The 20,320-nt window shown below is 39.6% G+C and overlaps 2 protein-coding genes and 1 long non-coding RNA gene across 9 annotated transcripts in view; 1 reads left to right on the top strand and 2 right to left on the bottom strand.

Annotated features, from left to right (window-relative positions):
* The window catches only part of SPARCL1 (SPARC like 1), a 49,321-nt gene extending 45,385 nt beyond the window's left edge, over positions 1–3,936 (bottom strand). The window contains exon 1 of the mRNA XM_019464806.2: positions 3,827–3,936. The gene's annotated coding sequence lies outside the window, so the exon portion shown is untranslated. The remainder of the gene's footprint in view (positions 1–3,826) is intronic.
* Positions 1–6,440, top strand: part of NUDT9 (nudix hydrolase 9) — a 101,430-nt gene extending 94,990 nt beyond the window's left edge. For 3 of the 5 annotated variants that reach the window (XR_002084539.2, XR_002084538.2, XM_019464888.2), the window contains one exon: positions 482–3,940. Coding sequence is in view for 1 of the 5 variants with exons in the window: in XM_019464888.2 (XP_019320433.1) it covers positions 482–510 (29 nt within the window). In the remaining 4 variants the exon portion in view is untranslated. Of the gene's footprint in view, positions 1–481; positions 3,941–5,611 lie in introns of those variants that run through there. The other 2 variants (XR_002084540.2, XR_008421731.1) reach the window with 2 other exon arrangements.
* Positions 6,441–7,194: 754 nt separating this feature from the next.
* Positions 7,195–20,320, bottom strand: part of LOC128776584 (uncharacterized) — a 76,745-nt gene continuing 63,619 nt past the window's right edge. The window contains exon 4 of one of the 3 annotated variants that reach the window (XR_008421732.1): positions 7,195–8,875. This is a non-coding gene — a long non-coding RNA (uncharacterized LOC128776584). Of the gene's footprint in view, positions 8,876–8,937; positions 9,054–10,866; positions 11,541–20,320 lie in introns of those variants that run through there. The other 2 variants (XR_008421734.1, XR_008421733.1) reach the window with 2 other exon arrangements.

Raw genomic sequence — 20,320 nt, 5'->3', positions numbered from 1 at the left:
TCAAAACAGCTAGCTCTGGGGCATGTGGGTGGCTCAGTCAATTGAGTGTCTGACTCTGATTTCAGCTAAGGGTCTTGGGATCAAGCCCTGCATTGGGCTCCATGCTGAGCGGGAAGCAGAGCCTGCACTCTCTCTCCCCTCGCTCTGCCCCTCTACTCTGCCCAAGCTCTCTCTTAAAAAAAAAAAAAAAAAAGCTATTTCCATCCAAGTTGGACATAGCGATGACAAGTATTAAAAGACTATTAAAAGTATTAAAAAGCATTAAAAGAACTACTACTTATCGAGCACTTACACACATCATTTCAGTTAATCTGACAATGAATTAGCTGTTACCCCCATTTAACAAATAAGGGATATAGGGGCCTGGCAAGCCTAACAGCTAACCTTGACCACTGGTCACATACTGTAATGAGAGCCTTACACACACTATCTCATTCAATCTCCACAACAATTTCATGACTATTCTTATCTCTGTTTGCAGATGAGAAGACAGAGGCAAAGAGTGTGTAAGGTAAAACACTAGAGAGTGCCCGGATGCAAGTCCTGGTAGACGCCCCAGAATCCCCCTGGATAACCACTGTACTGTGGTGCATTGCGAAGATGGGAGGAGCCGGCAGGAACTCGGAAAATGGATTTATTCTGGGCTGTGCAGTATGTGCTTTGAAGTGAGGTTATTTCTATCTCTCTTCCTTTGCCTTCCCAGTAGTTCTCCCCCCGCACTCCAGAGTAAACTGGTCACTGTTTTAGTAGCTTTCTTGTTCATTTTCTTAACACCTATTCATCGAATCTCTAAAGAAAACATTTAGCTACTCCAATTGGTGTACATAGTTGATTGCATAATAGGAAGGAAACAAGCCAAGACTGGAGACTTCATTTCTAAAGAAGGATTTTAGAGCAGACTAAGAGTTATTTCACAGAGTGGGTCATGAAACTCAGTCTCTCTATACCCTTTCATCGCTATGACGACAGGCTGCTCCTGCTACATGTAGCCAGAAAAAGCAGCTGACATTTCAATGCTAGGAGCACAGGGGGAGAGGTTTACAAAAACAAAAAACAAAACCCAAACCCTTTCGTTTGAATTTCAGTTAGAAAGGAAAAAATACCCCTGGAGCAAGTCAAAACCCCTATTCTTGCCTTTAGAAAAGATAAGAAAGGAGAAATGTTGGGGGCCTTCTCCCCTGTCCAACTAGGCCAATAAAACAGAATCAACTGCAAAGCAGCATTTCATCTCACTCTCTTAATCGCAATCTGAAACAGAAAACTCCCTTTGGTTTCATTTGACTTGGTCCTTAAGAAGAAACTAATTGATGAAGCAGTAAAGACTCACAGTAATAAATACTTCATGTTGAGCACCCCCCCCCCCCAGGGGCGTACAGTAGATTCAGATTTATTTTTCCATTCCTTTGGATAAAAAAAAAGACAATTCAAAGAATATTTTCCTTCTCAACCCCCAATTTTGTTATCTGAAAAATCATTTCAAGTGTATAACTGAATACTTTCTCACGCTGTGCCACTCTGCCAGGTGCTACACTTGGTATTTTAAAAACATCTCATTTAACTCCTACAACAACTGCATTTGTGGGTATTATTATCACTGCTTGCTTAATAGATGGGTAAACTAAGAAACCTTGAGGGAAAACCGAGAGTAAATTCCTTTTTACAGAGTTCCAGTTGGGACACCTAGGTAGGGTGGTATTTTCATTATTAGCTATGATTAACTGATTGCTTCATATGCACCAGGCATAGGTGTCTTCTTGACTTAATTATCATAACAAATCTCTGAAATGGCAAATAATTTTATGATCCTTATTTCCACAGATGAGGGGACTGAGGCTCAAAGACTCATTTGTCCAAAGTCACAGAGCCTGGTAAAGCCCAGGTATAAGCCACGTCTGTGTGTTTCCAGAATTCATGGTCTTACTTTATTACACCATCTCCTACAATTATTAGAGACCGCACATTCTGTCCCCCAGAGTTCTGTGTACCTTTTGATGCCCAACACAAAAACCAGGCCCAGGTGGTATTACCAGTGCAAGCTCAGCCTTTGGCAGAAGATGTCCTGTGGGCCTTGTGTGAACCAGACCCCAGCTTAGCTGGGCACCTCTTGGGCAGCCAGGTCTACTGGGGAAGTTCTCCTGGACTTATGGGGCCCCTTTCCCCTTCACTGAAGGCTGTTCCAGAAGGACATGTAAAGGAAAAGGGCACCTGAAGTCTTTTAACAGCAGTTGTTTATGTTTTTCTTGGTGGAAAAAGCATAAACAAACAAATGTTTGTATACTGTTATTAAATGGAATAAAAATAATAGTCAAGAGAAAATGAAATGAATAGTGTCCTGGAGTTGTCTAGAGACATCACTATTCATTTCATTCTTGTCATCACTATTTATTTTTATGTAGTTGATAAGTGAAGTTGCACATGAGAAAGTACTGGGGATTGAACCCCAAAAGACCTGGAGAAGAAACCTCAGGAATTGCTAAATAGGTGTACAGAAATTCCATAAAAGGAAAAAGGCAAGATTCATGAATAACACGTACGCATTCTTTTTAAAAATTTGGGAAGTAGCATTAGTTGATTGGATGATAAGTAGATGAAACAGACTGATTGCTCTTCTTTGCTAGATCTGGTTGAATGAATAGAAATATAAACTTAAATCTTTCCTAAGAGGGGTGTCCTTTTTTTAAACAGTCATGGTTAACAATAGTCACTACCACCAAAGTTTAGATGAGTAAGCTCCGAACTCAAAAAAAGTTGGTATCCAAGAGAGAGGGGAGAATTTATTAAAAAGATTTTTGCTGAGTTGGATAGAGTGAACATTTCTATTCAGTGCAGTCAGGCAGTGGGCCAGAGGAAAGCTCAGACACAATGCCAAGGTGACATATTTAACCTCTTTGCAGATTAAAGGCAGTGCAAAGGAGACAGTCTTTCCTCAGTACCGCTTGGTTATAGTATCAACAGTACCCATCTACAGTTGAAAGGATGGTTTTCTCCTGCAGGGGGACCTCTAATACCTAGGAGGAATGAGTGAGCATGATGTACATTATTGTTTTATTCTAGTAGAGCCAGAATGATAATACCGTATGATATAGGATTTGCCATAATCTCCTCAGCTCTCTGGTTTCCCTACCTCCTTCCCTCCCCAAGTAGGACATCATCAGGAATTAGATAAATTTTATGTGTGTGCACCTTAAAAAACAATGGATGGAGACAAGAGACAGCTAGTCATAAAAGTATAAAAGGGAATTAGGAAAGGAATAATAGTCATAATAACTAAAAAACAATAAAAGAAGATTATAGTAGTGCAGCAATTTTCCTGCCTTTTGGAAAAGCAAAATGTTCCATGTCTATATTGCTGGTAGGTACACACTGGGACAGTGGTGCTGATGAAATAATTTCAGATAATTTAAACATGGAAAACATACATGTTACTTTGATTTGAAAGTTCTTTTTTAAACTACTTCCCTTATGATTTACTTAATATACTCAGTAAAATATTTCTATAAAACACATTTCCAGATTCAGACTTCACCAAGATCTGAATGCTAATCTGGCCAAAAACAGTTCTACATTTGTGTTCTTGGTCTTCATTAAAACCATCATTTATTACTACTTACTATATAATCTTGAAGAAGAAAAGGAAACATGAATACAAGAGTTAAAATTTCTTACTAAGTAGCTTTTCTGTAAATCACACAAAAGTTTGTTTTTTGTTTTTTTTTGTAAATAAATGGCTTTGTCTTAGGAAAAAAATACTAGACATCTTCATCGGATCATGCAGTGTAGTATAACAAATGCAATTAGATGATATAGTAAACTTATTAAAATTTACCTTCAGGTAGGTGGCTGGACCCAGAGCTTCGATACAAAATTGCAGTTGAATCCTCTCTTTGCACACAGCCAAGAAATAAAAGTTTGACAAATACCCAATACACTTTAAAAAATCTCTTCCCTTATTAGCTCTGCTTCTCTGCCCAGACACACATTCGAGTCTGTTGGAGTTGAAATTCTGCTGCTCTGTCAACTAGTCAGGGTCTGAGGTGACAGACAAATGTGGAGGTTGGCACTGGGGGTATTTCAGGCTGTCATCGTTTTTGTTGCAGATTCCTGCAGTTCTCCGGCAGGCTGGCCTCTCCGAGGGCGCGAGGAGCTTTCCAGGCAGTGCAAGCCAACAGGGAAAGAGCTCATTCTGCCAGAGAGACTATGGGGTTAACAGTCCTCCCCTCAAGCTCTTGTTCTCAGAAGCTAATAACTTGGCCAGAAGAGAAGCACGTGGCTCTTCATGCTTTTTTTTTTTCCCCTTTTTCAAACAACTCTAAAAGCAAGCAGGATCCCTTTTTTGGGGATTTTTTATTTTAAGACTTTGAAAAGAAACTCTACTGTTGTTTCTTAAAGGAAATTGAGGGGGGGGGGTTAAGGAAGGGGAGAAGAATAATTGCAGATGCATTTTTAAATTTTTTAATTGGAAACTGTCTCACGAATATACTCTCGATTTTAATCACAGCAGGGTACTTCAGATACTTCAAACTTTCTTTAAATGACCTTCAGGGATTTATGTATATATGAAGCATCACTCATTCATATTATAGATCACTTGTATGCTGATTCAGAAACCTTTGCGGTTCACAGACTATTATTCTCCCCACACAACTCCCTACTAACCGTCCTCCCCCCCCCCTCCCCGTATAATGACTGATCTGTTAAGAAATTTTCTCATGAAATAGACTGGCGTTACGCATTTATTTTTGACTTGGCATTCTGGTTGTTTGTTTGTGTCTAATCTGTTCTACTGCTACTCTCACATTTATTGTACATTTATTATGTGTCAGACACTGTGCTAACAGTTTGTTATGTGCATTATTTCAGTTGAGTCTCACACGTTTATATGAGGTGAGTATGCTCCCATTTGAGCGTGGTGTAGTATTAAGTGGTAAAGTCTGCATGTTTTGAGGCCACACAGCTTGAGTTTACATCCTGGCTTCACCACTTCCCAACTATATGACCTGAGACAAATTATGTAACCTTTCAAAGCTTCAGTATCCTTATCTATAAGATGGGGGATACAAATATGGGGATGAGAATAATATCTATCTCAGGCAGTTGTTCTGAGTTTTAGGTAAATACAAATGCACAGAACACCTCCTGTCACCCAGCAGATGCTCAAATGTTATTGGAGGAAACCTAGGCTTAGTAGATGAGTGATTTTTCCAGAGTCTCCAGCTCATAAAGGTAAAGAGCGGGATTCCAACCCAGCTACCTTGGCCAATTGCTATGCTTGTGTTACTCAAACTACAGGCTATAATACCTCCTTCTGAGTGAGCTGTGAGTTCCTTGAGGGTAGAGATGTATTCCTTCTTCCTGGCACAGTGCTTTGCAGACTGTAAATGCTCCATTAACTTCAAATGTATGGTTATAATTGAATTTAGATTTTCTACATTTATGCCAAAGTCAGGCCAAAAGCAAAACAATGACAACAAAACTAAACAAACACCCCACCTACAGTTGTAGGCAAATATGTCCTCAGACAACTGTCTCTAGCCACTTTAGGAACATTTGCCCTATTTATTTGTCAGAACACCACAAAAGAAAGGTAACAATAATTATCTCTGTTTTGCAGTAGGGGAAATTTGGAAGCAGAGGAAACTGGGCAATTTGCCTAGGAACCGAAAACAAGTCACTGCGCAGCTGGGAAGTGTCTCACGACTCTACCATCAGGATTACTTGTTCCTAACGGCCTTTGCAGGCACAGGATGAAATGACGTGATGTCCTTTTGCCTCAGACAATGGGATGTTTTTCCTTAGCCAAGGTCTAGGGTGTAAGCAGTCTCCTCAGAGGCAGGATCAAAGGAGTGGTCTGTGTTCAATTTTGTTTCTCTGCCTCTGTGCACATCTGGGTCTGAGAGGTGGAGGAGACAGAGGCACCATTTTTCCAACAGTTCCCGAGGGCCACGGGGATGAGGTTCTATTGCAGGGTATGTAGGATAAGCATTTCTGAAGATTTTCCCTGGTTTGGCTATGGAAATTTTCTCTGGAACCCAAATATTGACTTCTTATTCTAACCACATTCCCTATTTATTTGAGATAGCTTTATGAGATTGATTTCAGGTAATTACATCAATTCACTGAGAATGTAGGGAAAGTTTGACCTAGAGGACAATGGAAAAAAATTTGCTCAACAAAAATACTTTTTTCTAATACTAAAATTGATATTTTACATTTCTATGAAATTATCAAAGTGAAATTTCTTAAGGAATCTATATGAACATAAAAGTAATTCGGTTAATGCAAACTAGATCTCTTAAATGAAAATATGCGATTTATCTCTTAAGTGTAAATATATAGCTACAGAGTTCATTTGTAGGTGGCAAATCCTGAGAATTTTGACTGTGTTTCTTATAACTAGATAACAGAGTATTATTTTTTTAATAAAAAAAACTTTGAATTTACAATGTCTTTTAAGTATGGCTTTATTTCAGGAATGTTCATGGGCAGATATCCAAACTCTTATTGTTTCTAAGGCTGTCATTTCTAAAATAGTTTACAGTGCATGAAGCTGAAGACAATAAACCTATAATATCCACCTAACAGATGGAGCTGTAGATCGGATTTAGAAACTCACCCAGCATCTTGGGGTACTTGGGTGACTCAGTCCATTAAGCATCCGAGTCTTGATTTCGGCTCACATCATGGTCTCAGAGTTTGTGAGTTCGGGCTCTGTGCTGACATAGAGCTCTGTGCTGACAGTGTGGAGCCTGCTTGGGATTCTCTGTCTCCCTCTCTCTCTGCCCCACCCCCCTCAAACAAAACAAAACAAAACAAAACAAAACAAAACAAAACAAAACAAAACAAAACAAACAAAAGCCAGAGAAACTTACCCAGTGCCTAAATGTGACTGGAGAACTTTGACAAATAAAGAGCATATCAATTACTACATATGAACTGATCCATATAACATCAGCATTGATCAAAAGGGTCTCACAAAAGCCAACATCAAAGCTTTTTTTTTTTTTTTTAACTAAGTGCTAAGTGCTAAGATTCCTTTTGAGAATCTGACAAAAGCTGTGGGCAAGCTCCTAAAATACATTTATGAATTACCCACCCTCCCAGGGGTTCCATGAACTTAAGAACCTCTGATTTAGGTAAACAGAGAACACATTAATCAATCCTTAAGCACTGAATAAGCTTTTTTGGTTTCTGGGTGATGTGAGAGAAATACAGTTCCTGACTATTAGCAGTCTAAGACACAGGACATGCATTCATTGTCAGAAAGGAGCATGATTCCTGTGGAGTAGTGGAGAGCTCCAGGTAGGAAGTGAGTATGGATGAAGGTAGGAGGTGCAGTGAAAGCAGAGTTTCAATAATTATTTTGTCCAGGACCTGGCCTGTAGGACCTTCCTCCTTCCATGTATTAGTTTGCTAAGGCTATCGTAACAAAATGGCACAGACTGGGTGGCTTACTTACCTAACAAAAATTTATTTTCTCACAGTTCTGGAGGCTGCAAGTCCAGGATCAAGGTACTCACTGGGGTGGTTTCTTCTGAGGCTTCTCTCTTTGGCTTATCGATGGCTATCTTCTCATTGGTGTCCTCACATGGATCTTTCTTTACGCTCACACAATCCTGGTGACTCTTCCTTTTTTTAAAAGGACATCAAGGGGGTGCCTGGGTGGCTCAGTTGGTTAAGTGTCCGACTTCAGCTCAGGTCATGATCTCATGGTGTGGGTTTGAGGCCTGCGTAGGGCTCTTTGCCGGCACTTCAGAGCCTGGAGCCTGCTTCCGATTCTGTGTCTCCCTCTCTCTCTGCCCCTCTTCTGCTTGCTCTCTGTCTCTCTCTCTCTGTCTGTCTCAAATAATAAACATTAAACAAATTAAAAAAAAAAAAGGACACCAGGGGCTCCTGGGTGGCTCAGTTGGTTAAGGACTCTTGATTTTGGCTCAGGTCATGGTCTCACAATTCATGGGATTGAGCCCCATATCAGGCTCCACATTGACAGCTTGGGATTCTCTCTCTCCCTCTCTCTCTGCAACCCCCTCCCCCAAATAAATAAATAATATTTAAAAGGATACCAGTCATATTAGATTAGAGCTCCATCTTTAAAACCTCATTTAACCTGAATTACCTCTTTAAAGGCTCTATCTCCAAATTCAATCACATTAGGGATTAGGGCTTCAACATGTAAATTTTGGGGAAGACACAATTCAGTCCATTAACACCCCATTATCTTCATACCTTTATATTTAATTCCCTAAGGTTTTACTTCTGGGACCCATACTCATTTCTCAGTTCTGGCTTAGCTACTGACTTCTTGTGACATTCCCCTACCTCTTAGCACTACCATCATATCCTGGCCCTGAACCATTTCAGATCTCTCAGCTGTCTTGGTCATCAACCTATTGGGTCAATTTCTGACCATGGGTTTTTGCAGGACTTTAGCCATCCTTTCCCAGCCTGGCTCTTCTATGGGCTTAGTCATACTCTCTATCTGGCCTTCAGCAGAGGCGTGACTTACAGAAACAATAAGCAAGAGAATAGCAAAATATGCATAGTATTTTGCTAAATATAATGTAGCTAATGTGATTAACTGCTATTTTTCTCATAATAACTTTCAAAGCAAAAGGAATAAAAATAAAAGGAGAAAGACTGGCTAGGGTGAGGTGAATTTTATATGTCAGTCTAAGCAGTTTGGCTTTTATTCATTAGGTAAAAGGGAGCTCTGGAAGATTTGACCCATTTAAGGTTAGGAAGAAGAGGATGGAACAAACACAGCATACTGTATCTAGCAGGAACTTGACTGGCTTAATTGGTGGAGCATGCGACTGTTGATCTTGGGGTTGTGAGTTCGAGCCCCATGTTGTTTGTAGAGATTACCTAAAAATGAAATCTTAAAAAAAAATAGTATCTATCAGGATAGGTTGAGTCGCAATAACAAATATCCCCAAAACATCAGGGACTTGCAACAAAGGTTTATTTTTCATTCATGCTACATGTTTACTGTAGGTCTATTGGAATTGCGTTATACATTGCCTTCATTCTGGGATCCAGGCTGATCAATCAGTTCCCTTTGATGAAGAAAAAGAAATATGGCAAACTACGCTTAGTTTTAAAGCTTTTGCCTGAGTGTGATACATATCACTTCTGACTACATCTCATTGACCAAAGCAGGTCATGTGGCCACACCTGAGCTTAACAGTGTAGGGAAGTATATTCTTCCTACAGAGAAGAGGAACTATAGTCAAGAAAACCAGAACGTAGATTTTAATCAGAATGGAAAAATAGGATAGCCCACTGAAAAAAGTATTAGGAGAAAGGAAGAAAAGAAAATAAAGGGGCAGAAGTGAAGTTAGAAAAAAAGGGGAGAGGATAAAAAGGGCAAGGGAGGAAGAAGAGAGAGGGGAAAATAAGAGGCAGCTCTACAGAAGACACAAGTAAATAACCAAGAAAACTGAGACAACAGAAATAAAAGGGGTTAGATTAGGTTAGAGAAATACCAATCAGATGGTTCTATGAAGTTTTAAGAGTTATATATTAGTTTTCTAGCTCTGTCATAACAAATTACCACAGATTGGGTGGCTTTAAATAGCAGAACTTTATTTTCTCAAAGTTCTCGAGATAAAAGTCTGAAATCAAGGTGTCAACAGGCATATGCTCCTTAAGATGGCTTTAAGGAAGAGTCCTTCCTTGCCTCTTCCTAGCTTCTAATGGCTCCCAGGAATCCTTGGCATACATTGGTTTGTAGCAGCATTTTATCAATCTCTGCATCCATCCTCACATGACTTTGGTCCCTGTGTGTCTCCTCTGAATCTCTGTGTGTCCTGTTTTCTTTCTTTCTTTCCTTTTTAAAATGTTTATTTATTTTTTAGAGTGAGAGAGAGGGGCAGGAGGAGAGGGGCAGAGAGAGAGAGAAGAGACACAGAATCTCAAGCAGGCTCCAGGCTCTGAGCTGTTAGCACAGAGCCCAACGTGGGGCTCAAACTCATGAACTGCGAGCTTATAACCTGAGCTGGAGTTAGACGCTCAAACAACTGAGCCACCCAGGTGCCCCTGTCCTATTTTAAGTATACCAGTCATTGGATCTAAGGTCAGTTCAAATCCAGTATGACTTCATCTTAACTTAATTACATCTGCAAAGACCCTATTTCCAGGGGTGCCTGGGGGGCTCAGTCAGTTAAGAGTCCGACTTTGGCTCAGGTCATGATCTTGTGGTCTGTGAGTTCAAGCCCTGCATCAGGCTCTGTGCTGACAGCTCAGAGTGTGGAACCTGCTTCAGATTCTGTGTCTCCCTCTCACTCTCTGCCCCTCACCCACTTACACTCTGTCTCTCAAAAATGAATAAATGTTAAAAAAAAAATTAAGGGGCGCCTGGGTGGCTCAGTCAGTTGAGCGTCTGACTTCGGCTCAGGTCATGGTCTCACGGTTTCTGGGTTCAAGCCCCACGACGGGCTCTGTGCTGACAGCTCAGAACCTGGAGCCTGCTTCAGATTCTTGTGTCTCTGTCTCTCTCTGCCCCTAACTCACTTGCCTCTGCCTCTCTCTCAAAAATAAATAAACATAAAAGAATTTTAATAAGAAAAATAAAGATGCTATTTCCAAATAATGCCCCATTCACAGGAGCCAGATGTTGAGACTCAAACATATTTTTTTGGAGGGAACACAATTCAAGCCACTACTAGGTGGGTTGCAGATTTGACTCTAAACTGGGTGACCAAAGGAAGGAGGAAAATATGATTAGCGGTAAAATTCATAATGTAAAATAATTTCAGAAAGAATATATGAGACATTATGTAAAGCAGAAAATGGTGCCCTAACAGCATCTGCATGCTTTTGCAATATCACATTTCATTTTATTACTTCCTACAACATCCCTGGGTGGACAGGTAATGGAAAATGGCTAAAGTCTGATTAAGTAAAATAAATTCTATGAGACAAGTAACAAATGATCTGTGATTGTTTGGTTTTTATTCTTCCCTGCTGACATTAACAAACCTGCAAAAATACATGTAACTCCTATTTGTGATTAAATCCTAATCTCTGTTCTGTAGGTTCAGTTTGAACTTAGTTTCATGCACTACTGAAAAATCTGGACATGTACTGAGGGATGAATGGGGTGGGCCCTTTAGGAGGAGCCAAGGATTTTTTGGGAAAGACTCATTCTAAGGGAATAGGAAGCTAGGCAGACAAGATTAGCTCAATTATATAGCCAGGGGAGAGGTGGAATACAAGAAGATACTGGGGGTTTGGTTCCAGACCACTGCAATAAAGCAAATATTACAGAGTAAAGCAAGTCAAATACTTTTTTTTTTTTGTTTCCCAGTGCATATAAAAGTTATATTTACCCTATGCTATAGTCTATTAAGTATGTGATAACATGCCTTAAAAAATTCATATACATTAATTAAAAAATACTTTATGGCTAAAAAATGCTAACCATCACCTGAGCTTTTGGTGAGTTGTAATCTTTTTGCTGGTAGAGGGTCTTGTCTCAATGTTGATGGCTGCTGACTGATTAGGGTGGTCATTGCTGAGAGCTGGGGTGGCTGTGACAATTTCTTAAAATAAGACAATGATGAAGTCTGCTGTGATTCATTCCTCCTTTGATGAACAATTTTTCTGTAGCATGTGATGCTGTTTGATAACATTTTACACACAGTAGAGATTCTTTCAAAACTGGAATCAATTCTCTGAACCCTGACACTGATTTATCAACTAGGATTATGTAATATCCTAAATCCTTTGTTGTCATTTTAATAATCTTCAGAGTAGATTCTTTTTAAAAAAATTTTTTTAAGGGTTATTCATTTTCCAGAGACAGAGACAGAAAGTGAGGGGGAGAGGGGCAGAGAGAGACAGAGACACAGAATCTGAAGCAGGCTCCAGGCTCTGAGCTGTTAGCACAGAGCCCTACGCGGGGCTCGAATTCATGAGCTGTGAAATAATGACCTGAGCTGAAGTCAGATGCTTAACTGACTGAGCCACCCAGGTGTCCCAGTAATCTTCACAGTAGATTCTACCTCAAGAAAAGACTTGTGGGGCACCTGGGTGGCTCAGCTGGTTAAGCGCCCAACTTCAGCTCAGGTCATGATCTCATGGTTTGTGAGTTTGAATCCCGCCTCGGGCTCTCTGTTAGCACAGAGCTGGCTTCAGATTCTCTGTCCTCCTCTCTTTCTGCCTCTCCATCGCTTGTGCTCTCTCTCAAATAAACATTAAAAAAAATAAAATAAAAAAATAAACCACTTACTGTGCTCATCTATAAGAAGCAACTCCTTGTTCATTAAAGATTTACCTTGAGAGTGCAGCGGTTCAAAAAAAAAAAGTTTGTGAGAATAAGAAAAATTTTATGAGAATTACCAAAATGTGACACAGAGACAGAAAGTGAGCAGTTGTTGGAAAAATATTGCTGATGTGATAAATGGTAGCTTTGACTTGTGGTCAAGCATGGTACAATGTATAGACTTGTGGAATCACTATGATGTACACCTGAAACTAATGTAACATTGTGTGTCAATTATACTTCAATTAAAAAAATGGTGCTGACAGACTTGCTCAACACAGGGTTGCCACAACCCTTCAATTTGTAAAAAAAATGCAGTATCTGCAAAGTGTAATAAAGTGAAGTGCAATAAAATAAGGTAGGCCTGTATTTTATTTCCTTTAGTTTGTGTGTGTGTGTGTCTTCAATGTTCTATTTTCTATTTATTTATTTATTTATTTATTTATTTATTTATTTATTTAATATCCAAATTAGTTAGCATATAGTGCAACAATGATTTCAGGAGTAGATTCCTTAGTGCCCCTTACCCATTTAGCCCATCCGCCCTCCCACAACCCCTCCAGTAACCCTCAGTTTGTTCTCCATATTTGTGAGTCTCTTCTGTTTTGTCCCCCTCCTTGTTTTTATATTATTTTTGTTTCCCTTCTCTTATGTTCATCTGTTTTGTCTCTTAAAGTTCTCATATGAGTGAAGTCATATGATTTTTGTCTTTCTCTCACTGACTAATTTCACTTAGCATAATACCCTCCAGTTCCATCCACGTAGTTGCAAATGGCAAGGTTTCATTCTTTTTGATTGCTGAGTAATACTGCATTGTATATATATGCCACATTTGCTTTATCCATTCATCCATCAATGGACATTTGGGTTCTTTCCATACTTTGGTTATTGTTGATAGTGCTGCTATAAACATGGGGGTGCATGTGTCCCTTTGAAACAGCACACTTGTATCCCTTGGATAAATGCTTAGTAGTGCAATTGCTGGGTCACAGGGTAATTCTATTTTTATTTTTTTGAGGAACCTTCATACTGTTTTCCAGAGTGGCTGCACCAGCTTGCATTCCCACCAACAATGCAAAAGAGATCCTCTTTCTCCGCATCCTCGCCAACATCTGTTGTTGCCTGAGTTGTTAATGTTAGCCATTCTTACAGGTGTAAGGTGGTATCTCATTGTGGTTTGATTTGTATTTCCCTGATGATGAGTGATGTTGAGCATTTTTTCATGTGTCAGTTGGCCATCTGGACGTCTTCTTTGGAGAAGTGTCTATTCATGTCTTTTGCCCATTTCTTCACTGGATTATTTGTTTTTTTGGTGTTGAGTTTGATAAGTTCTTTGTAGATTTTGGATACTAACCGTTTATCTGATATGTCATTTACAAATATGTTCTCCCATTCCATCGGTTGCCTTTTAGTTTTGCTGATTGTTTCCTTCGCTGTGCAGAAGCTTTTTATTTTGATGAGGTCCCAGTAATTCATTTGAATTCATTCAAATTCCCCAGAGGGATTTTGCCTCCGGAGACGTGTTGAGTAAGAAGTTGCTGTGGGCAAGATCAAAGAGGTTTTTGCCTGCTTTCTCCTTACCCAGCTTTCAATGAATGCAAGTGCATCCTGGAAAGAGGGTGAGGCTCTGGGTTTAAATGCAACAAGCCATTTAATCAAATCTCTTGAAAATCCAGGGCATAAGCAGCTTTGCTTTCATACCCATGTGACTCAGTGCAATGCAAGCCCAGTAGGCTTCAGTGTATGGATGACTCCAGAGCACACAGAGTTACTTTGGCATCTCAGTGGCACCAGCCACAAGTAATAGTACACAGCGTAGACCCTCAGGGGGATGGTGGTAGTGATGCTGACTTGCGGTGACAGTGCTCAGCAGAGGCAGAGTCCTGATAAGGTCGGTGCTGTTCAGCAAGGATAATGATGCCCTTTAGAGGTTGTGGTGTCTGGAAAACATAGTGGAACCCAATGGGGGTAGAGGGCATGGCTGGTGAGAGGTGGCTCAATCATGGGTCTCAGAGCAGGGCTTCTGATCTCATACAGCTTTCCAGGCAGTGAATAACCCCAGAGGAGCCATGCCAAGAGATTATGGAAATGGGAGACATCATGTGATTAACTGGGAATCTAGGAACAGATGAGAAATCTGGGAGATAATGATTGAGCATAACTTAGTGATGAAGAGCTGAGTTTAAAAAGTAAAGTTGAAAGTCAAAGAAGTAAAGCTGCAGTGGCTTGAGAAAGGAAATAGGAGATTTCTTCTGAAATTGTTTCAGATTATTCTCAGGTTTATAAAAATCTATACCTGTTTTTATGTGGCCCAGTTCATGATATTCTTGCATCTGTTTAGCAGATTTTAATTTAGTGGTTATGAGTTCTTTTTGTATTCTTGAAGTCCTTCATCATAATAACAAGAAATATTTTTTCTTTACTCTTTCCTCCCTCCCTTCCTTCCCTCCTCTCTTTTCCTTTCTTCCCTGTTCCTTCCTTCCTTTTCCTTCTTTCCTTTCCTTCCTTCCTTCCTTCCTTCCCTCCCTCCCTCCCTCCCTCCCTCTGAGAAGTTGTTAATCAACATTGAAAGATTCCAAAAGAACCTAGTCTAATGGTACTTGGCTAAGAATATGGAATGTCAAATGCATAATCAAGGTGCAAGACACATATATCTGAGTTCCAGCCCAAAGAGTTACATTTAGGTACATATATCCATAGCTTTGATTCAGAATTGGTAAATTCTAAAATGCCTGCTGTCTTCTCATACCTCCAATCTTTTGTGCCCACTTCCTCATCAGGTGTTAGATTATCAAAGGACATCAGAAAGACTTGATAGGATCTTGCTAATCACTGATGCCACTGAATACTGCTAGAAATAAATTCGACTACCCCTCAATCTAGATGATACCAATCAAGCCCTCAGAGGATGGAACACATGTTCAAAATCCTTCTTCTCTCTGGAGGAAGTAGTAGAGAATTGATGAGTCAGACAGACCTGAATTCAAGCCCTCGCTCTGATGCTTCCTACTTGTGTGACCTTGGACAAGTTACTTAGCCTCTCTGTGTTTCCATGTCCTCTTTCATCTTTCAAATGAGGATGATAATAATGCCTACTTCACAGGGTAATATCAAGGAAAAGAGATGATGTTTACATAGTGCTTCGTCTAATGCGTGACTGGACTAGGGCTCAGTAAATAATAATAATAAAAAGATGATGATGATGATTAAGGCCACCAATAAGAAAGCCAAACACTGCTAGAGATTGTCATGGAGCCTCCTACAAAAAGAATTAGAATGCCTCCTCTTTTCACATGAACTGCTAATATCCGTTGTGAGGGATGAAACACATCCTTTTAGTCAAGCTCTGCAAACACAGCAGCTGCTCACAGCGATCCCTGGAGTCCTGTGCTGTTGTCTTTTCTCAGACAGAACCCTCATTGAGTTCGGGGGAATTTGGGCTGGCCATGCACGAGCAACGTGAGCTAAGTTAGCCGCAGTCTCACTCTGAGCTCACACTGGGAGAGACACAGAGCCCAGGCTATCGAAGCACCTGGTGTTCAGATCTCTTGTCTAAGTTGAGGGGCAGCTGGATGTCTTCATGCTTCTGTGCATTTGACTTGCAGGATGTGTCTTGTTCACCAACACTGAAGTTTGCACTCAGGCCTTCTCATGGGTGAGGTCACTTTGCTGGTATTAGCCAAAAACCACCCTCTTCCAAATCTGTCTGATGTTTTTTTGGCTGCAGTGGTAAGTTCCCAGAGCAAGATGGTTTAGACTAAGAAGTACGGCTTGTGTAATGAAGTAAGTGATCCTATTCTGGAAATTTGTTCTGGTGGTTGTGTTTTCTTCATGGTTTTGAGCAAGGACATCTGTATTTTTGTCAATATTTTGGCTATGAAAAGTACTGGGTTTGTTACAGAGCTTTTGTGTGGTCTGTACACATGAGCATTGGTGATGCTGTGACTGAGGCTCAATCTCTCACAAATGATAAGCAAGCAGATTAGGAATGGTTAGAGTCTACACTGGCATTAACTGGTTGGCAATTCAGATGGAGACAAAACAAATGATTTGTTCAATGTCCATTCTCTCTAGTATTTCTCAAATATTCTTTTCAATATCACTCTCCCAAGGGGTCCTTTGAACTTTTTTCCTGTGTCCCCTCTCCATGCAATTGTAATACCACAGATACTCTGTATATCCGGTTATGTACTATACCCATAGCTATGTTTTATATATTAAAAAAAGGATGCTTTTGTCCCTCTAATGAGCCAATTTTGCCCCCTTGACTAATGAGCCTCACTAACTGACTGAAACACATCTCATGCTTAAAAGTACAGTTTACTGTGGTGTAATCAATTGACTATCAGAACTTATGGTTGGAGAAACTGAGTCATTCCTGTTTTTCTGCTGAACTCTATATAGTATTTATAACAGCATTCATTACTCTAAAAACTTTTATGGAAGAACACACACAGAATAACTTTGGAGACATTATAGTTGACTTTCTGAGGAAATCTAGTCAAAATTTTCATAATTATAATTTTTTTCCATCCAATTCAGCACTTCTCATATTGTATGTTAATAGTTGGTGAGATCGAGAAAAAATAGCAGGGGAAAGATCTCTTGCAAATGTCCTTCTTCTTATCCTGTGATCATATTCCTGATGAAAGTTCTGGTCTCCTCAGATCTCCAACAACTGTTGTCTCCCTCTGGACAATGCAAATTTCATTGCCACAAATGCAATTGCCCTCATGGATCAGGAAGGTCACATAAACTAAGAAAGAAGGTCAGAAGTAGGAAAACCACACACCCCAGACAATGATGACTGGCACCTGACACCAGGCCTTTGTGTTAGGAAGACAAGAAGGAGTTCTTGGGACTTGGGAGCTGGAAAATATGTGGCCCACGGAAAGATGGTAGTTGTTACTCAACTCCTGTAGTCTTACTGTCATGGGGAAATGACAGTCTGCTGTTGCCAGATCATTTTAGCATTTTAAAAAGAAGCCAGAAATCTGAAACTTTCTGTGATTATTAAATATTGCTCAACACTTTTTAAGCCAAATAAAACAGGTCTATGAGCTGGATTGAGCCACAGAACACTAATTTTTGACCTCAGTTCCAGATACTTCCTCCCTTACCAATCCAATCCATCTTGAAGAGAATTTTAAAAATTTAATCATCTCAAAGCGTAATTCACATCACATCCCTCTCCTACTTAAAAGCTCTCAATAACTTCTCACTGTCTACCAAGTCAATTCTAAACTCACGAGCCAGTTGTTTAAAGCCAACTGCCATGTTATATATTATCTTGCCATTTACTTAACTGAACACCAACATTTTCTTTTCTGCCTCTATGCTTTTCCTTACGTGGTTTCCTCTGCTGGAAATTTCCATGCTTAAACCCTACCAATGCTTAAAGGTCCAACTTAGATGCTTCCTTTCCAAAAGATTTCTCTGCTATTTCTGATAGAAGTTATTCTTTATCAGGGTGCCTGGGTGGCTCAGTAGGTTAAGCATCTGACTTCTGTTCAGGTCATGATCTCATGGCTCATGGGTTCCAACCCTGCATCGGGCTCTGTGCTGACAGCTCAGAGTCTGGAACCTGCTTCGGATTCTGTGTCTCCCTCTCTCTCTGCCCCCTCCCCTGCTCATGCTGTGTCTCTCTCTCTCTCTCTCTCAAAAGATAAACATTAGAAAAATTAAAAAAAATTTATTCTTTCTCTGAACTTCAATAGCATTTTTAAAAAGAATTTCTTATTGTGGTAAAATATACACAAGATGAAATTTACCTACTTAACCATTTTTAAACCTACAGTTTAGTGATATTAACTGTGTTTATAATGAGCAACCTTACTACCATCTGTTTCAAGAACTCTTTTCATCTTGTAAGGCTGAAACTCTGTACCCATTAAACAATAACTCCCATTCCTCCCTGCCCCCACCCCTGGCAACCACCATTCTACTTTCTGTCTTTATGATTTTGACTATTCTAAGTACCTCATCTGAATGGATCATACAGTAATCGTCTTTTTGTGACTGCTTATTTCACTTAGCATAATGTCTTCAAGGTTAACCCATACCACAGTATGTGTCAGAATTTCCTTCTTTGTCACAGCTGAATAATATTCTGTTGTATGTATATACCACATTTTGCTTATCCATTCATCTGTCAATGGACTCTTGGGTTGCTTCTATGTTTTACTTATTGTAAATAATGCTGCTGTGAACATGAGTGAACAAATATCTCTTTGAGATCCTGCTTTCAATTTTTCAGTATATACCCAGAAGTGGAGTTGCTGGACCACAGGGTAATTTTACTTAATTTTTTTTGAGAAACAGTCATGCTGTTTTCTACAGTAGCTGTACCATTTTACATTCCCAATAACAGTGCACAAGGATTCCAATTTCCCCACATCCGTGACAACATTTGTTATTTTCTTTTTGCATAGTAGCCATCCTAATGGGTGTGTGGTAAATAGTATATTATCTGAAAAGGTGCTTGGAATACCTGATGCAGAGTAAGTGCTATACCCATATCTGTCCTGCAGTAGAATATGTTGGTTCTGAAGAAGCAGCTTATCAACAGCAAATTAAAGTTTTTTTCTTTGGCATTTATCACTCTTCATCACATAATATAGATATATATATATATAAGTCCCTTCTCCCCTCCCAGGTAATATTTTAAGACAGGGATTATTTTTTATATCACTATGATTCCCTACAGTGGCAAGTACTCAATAAATATTTGTAAAGTGAGCATTTGTGATGTTGTTGATTGCTTCATCCACCAGATCATTCCTCCTCACACTCCCCCAAAGTTCCAAATCTACAAAAGTGCTACTTGAGGGGGACCAAATTGAGATAAGGCATATATAATTAAGGAAAGGTAATGTGCAAGAAATGATCAGGTCTCTCATATATTTGCATTAAATCCTCTATCATTTCAGATGTTGAGCCTTTAAAACCTTTTTAAATGTTAATCATTAAAGATTTAATACAAAGTCTAATGACTCTTGTTTGGAGATGTTGCTAAACATCCTGACAATTTTTAAAAACTGGTCTGACATTGAGAAGGATTAAAGAATGACTGATTCTTAGGTTCCTGACTTGAATAAAGGAATTTGATTTCTCATTTGCCTTTCTACACTCCTATGTATGAGCCGGTATACTTCCAAGTGGCCACAAGAGGGGAGTATCAACCACTATCATCTTTCACAAATGAGTGACCTGATGAATCATTCTTTCTCCAGCTGAATGCATGCTTGATTCTGAACAGTCAATTAAATAATCATACTCCTTTCAGCTGATTGTCAAAGAATGAATGGGGGTTTGCTCTTTATGTGTTCACAGAGCATATAACCTTCAACTTCCAGCTGTCTAATCAAACCATAATACTAATTAAAAGAAATATTTCTGGAAAGGGTCTGAAGGACATACAGTCCCTCTCTCTCAATTCCACTAATGTTATTTCACCTTTGCATTAAACCAGACCCTGAGAAAATTGTGTTCTTTAATTACCTTGTTTTGCCCCATTTAGAACTGTTTATATGATGAGGGGCACCTTGGGTGGCTCAGTTGGTTAAACAACTCTTGCTTTTGGCTCAGTTCATGATCTCCCTATTTCGAGTTCAAGCCCCATGTTAGGCTCCACACTGACAGTGTGGAACCTGCTTGGAATTGTCTCTCTCCCTGCCTCTCCCCCCATTCACATGCTTTCTCTCTCAAAATAAGTAAACTTTTAAAAAAAGGAATGTTTATAATGAATTGTGATAAGCCTAGGATAACATGCCAAATCACAATTTGATATAATCACTCGAAGAACGTATAAACTACACACTGAAAAGTATTATGAAGGAGAGTAAGCTTCATAGCATGAAAGTGTGTAACAGGAATACTGAATTTAATTGGGAAGAAGTGCTCTTTGAACATGAGGATGAATATAAGTTGCCTGAGTGAAAGGGGATGGGGCACAGACATTCCTGCTCAGAAGGGCACAGTGTGCATTCGGCAGCTGGAAGAATTCCAGGGGGCCTCAAGTACAGGTAAAGATGAGGAAAGGATGGAGCAAGGCTTGAG

This window comes from Panthera pardus, unplaced genomic scaffold (genome assembly GCF_024362965.1).
Source record: "Panthera pardus isolate Hobbes unplaced genomic scaffold, ASM2436296v1 HiC_scaffold_13, whole genome shotgun sequence".
Taxonomy (NCBI): domain Eukaryota; kingdom Metazoa; phylum Chordata; class Mammalia; order Carnivora; family Felidae; genus Panthera; species Panthera pardus.
The sequence above is the reverse complement of the archived record's forward strand: the minus strand, read 5'-3'. Positions and strand labels throughout refer to the sequence as shown.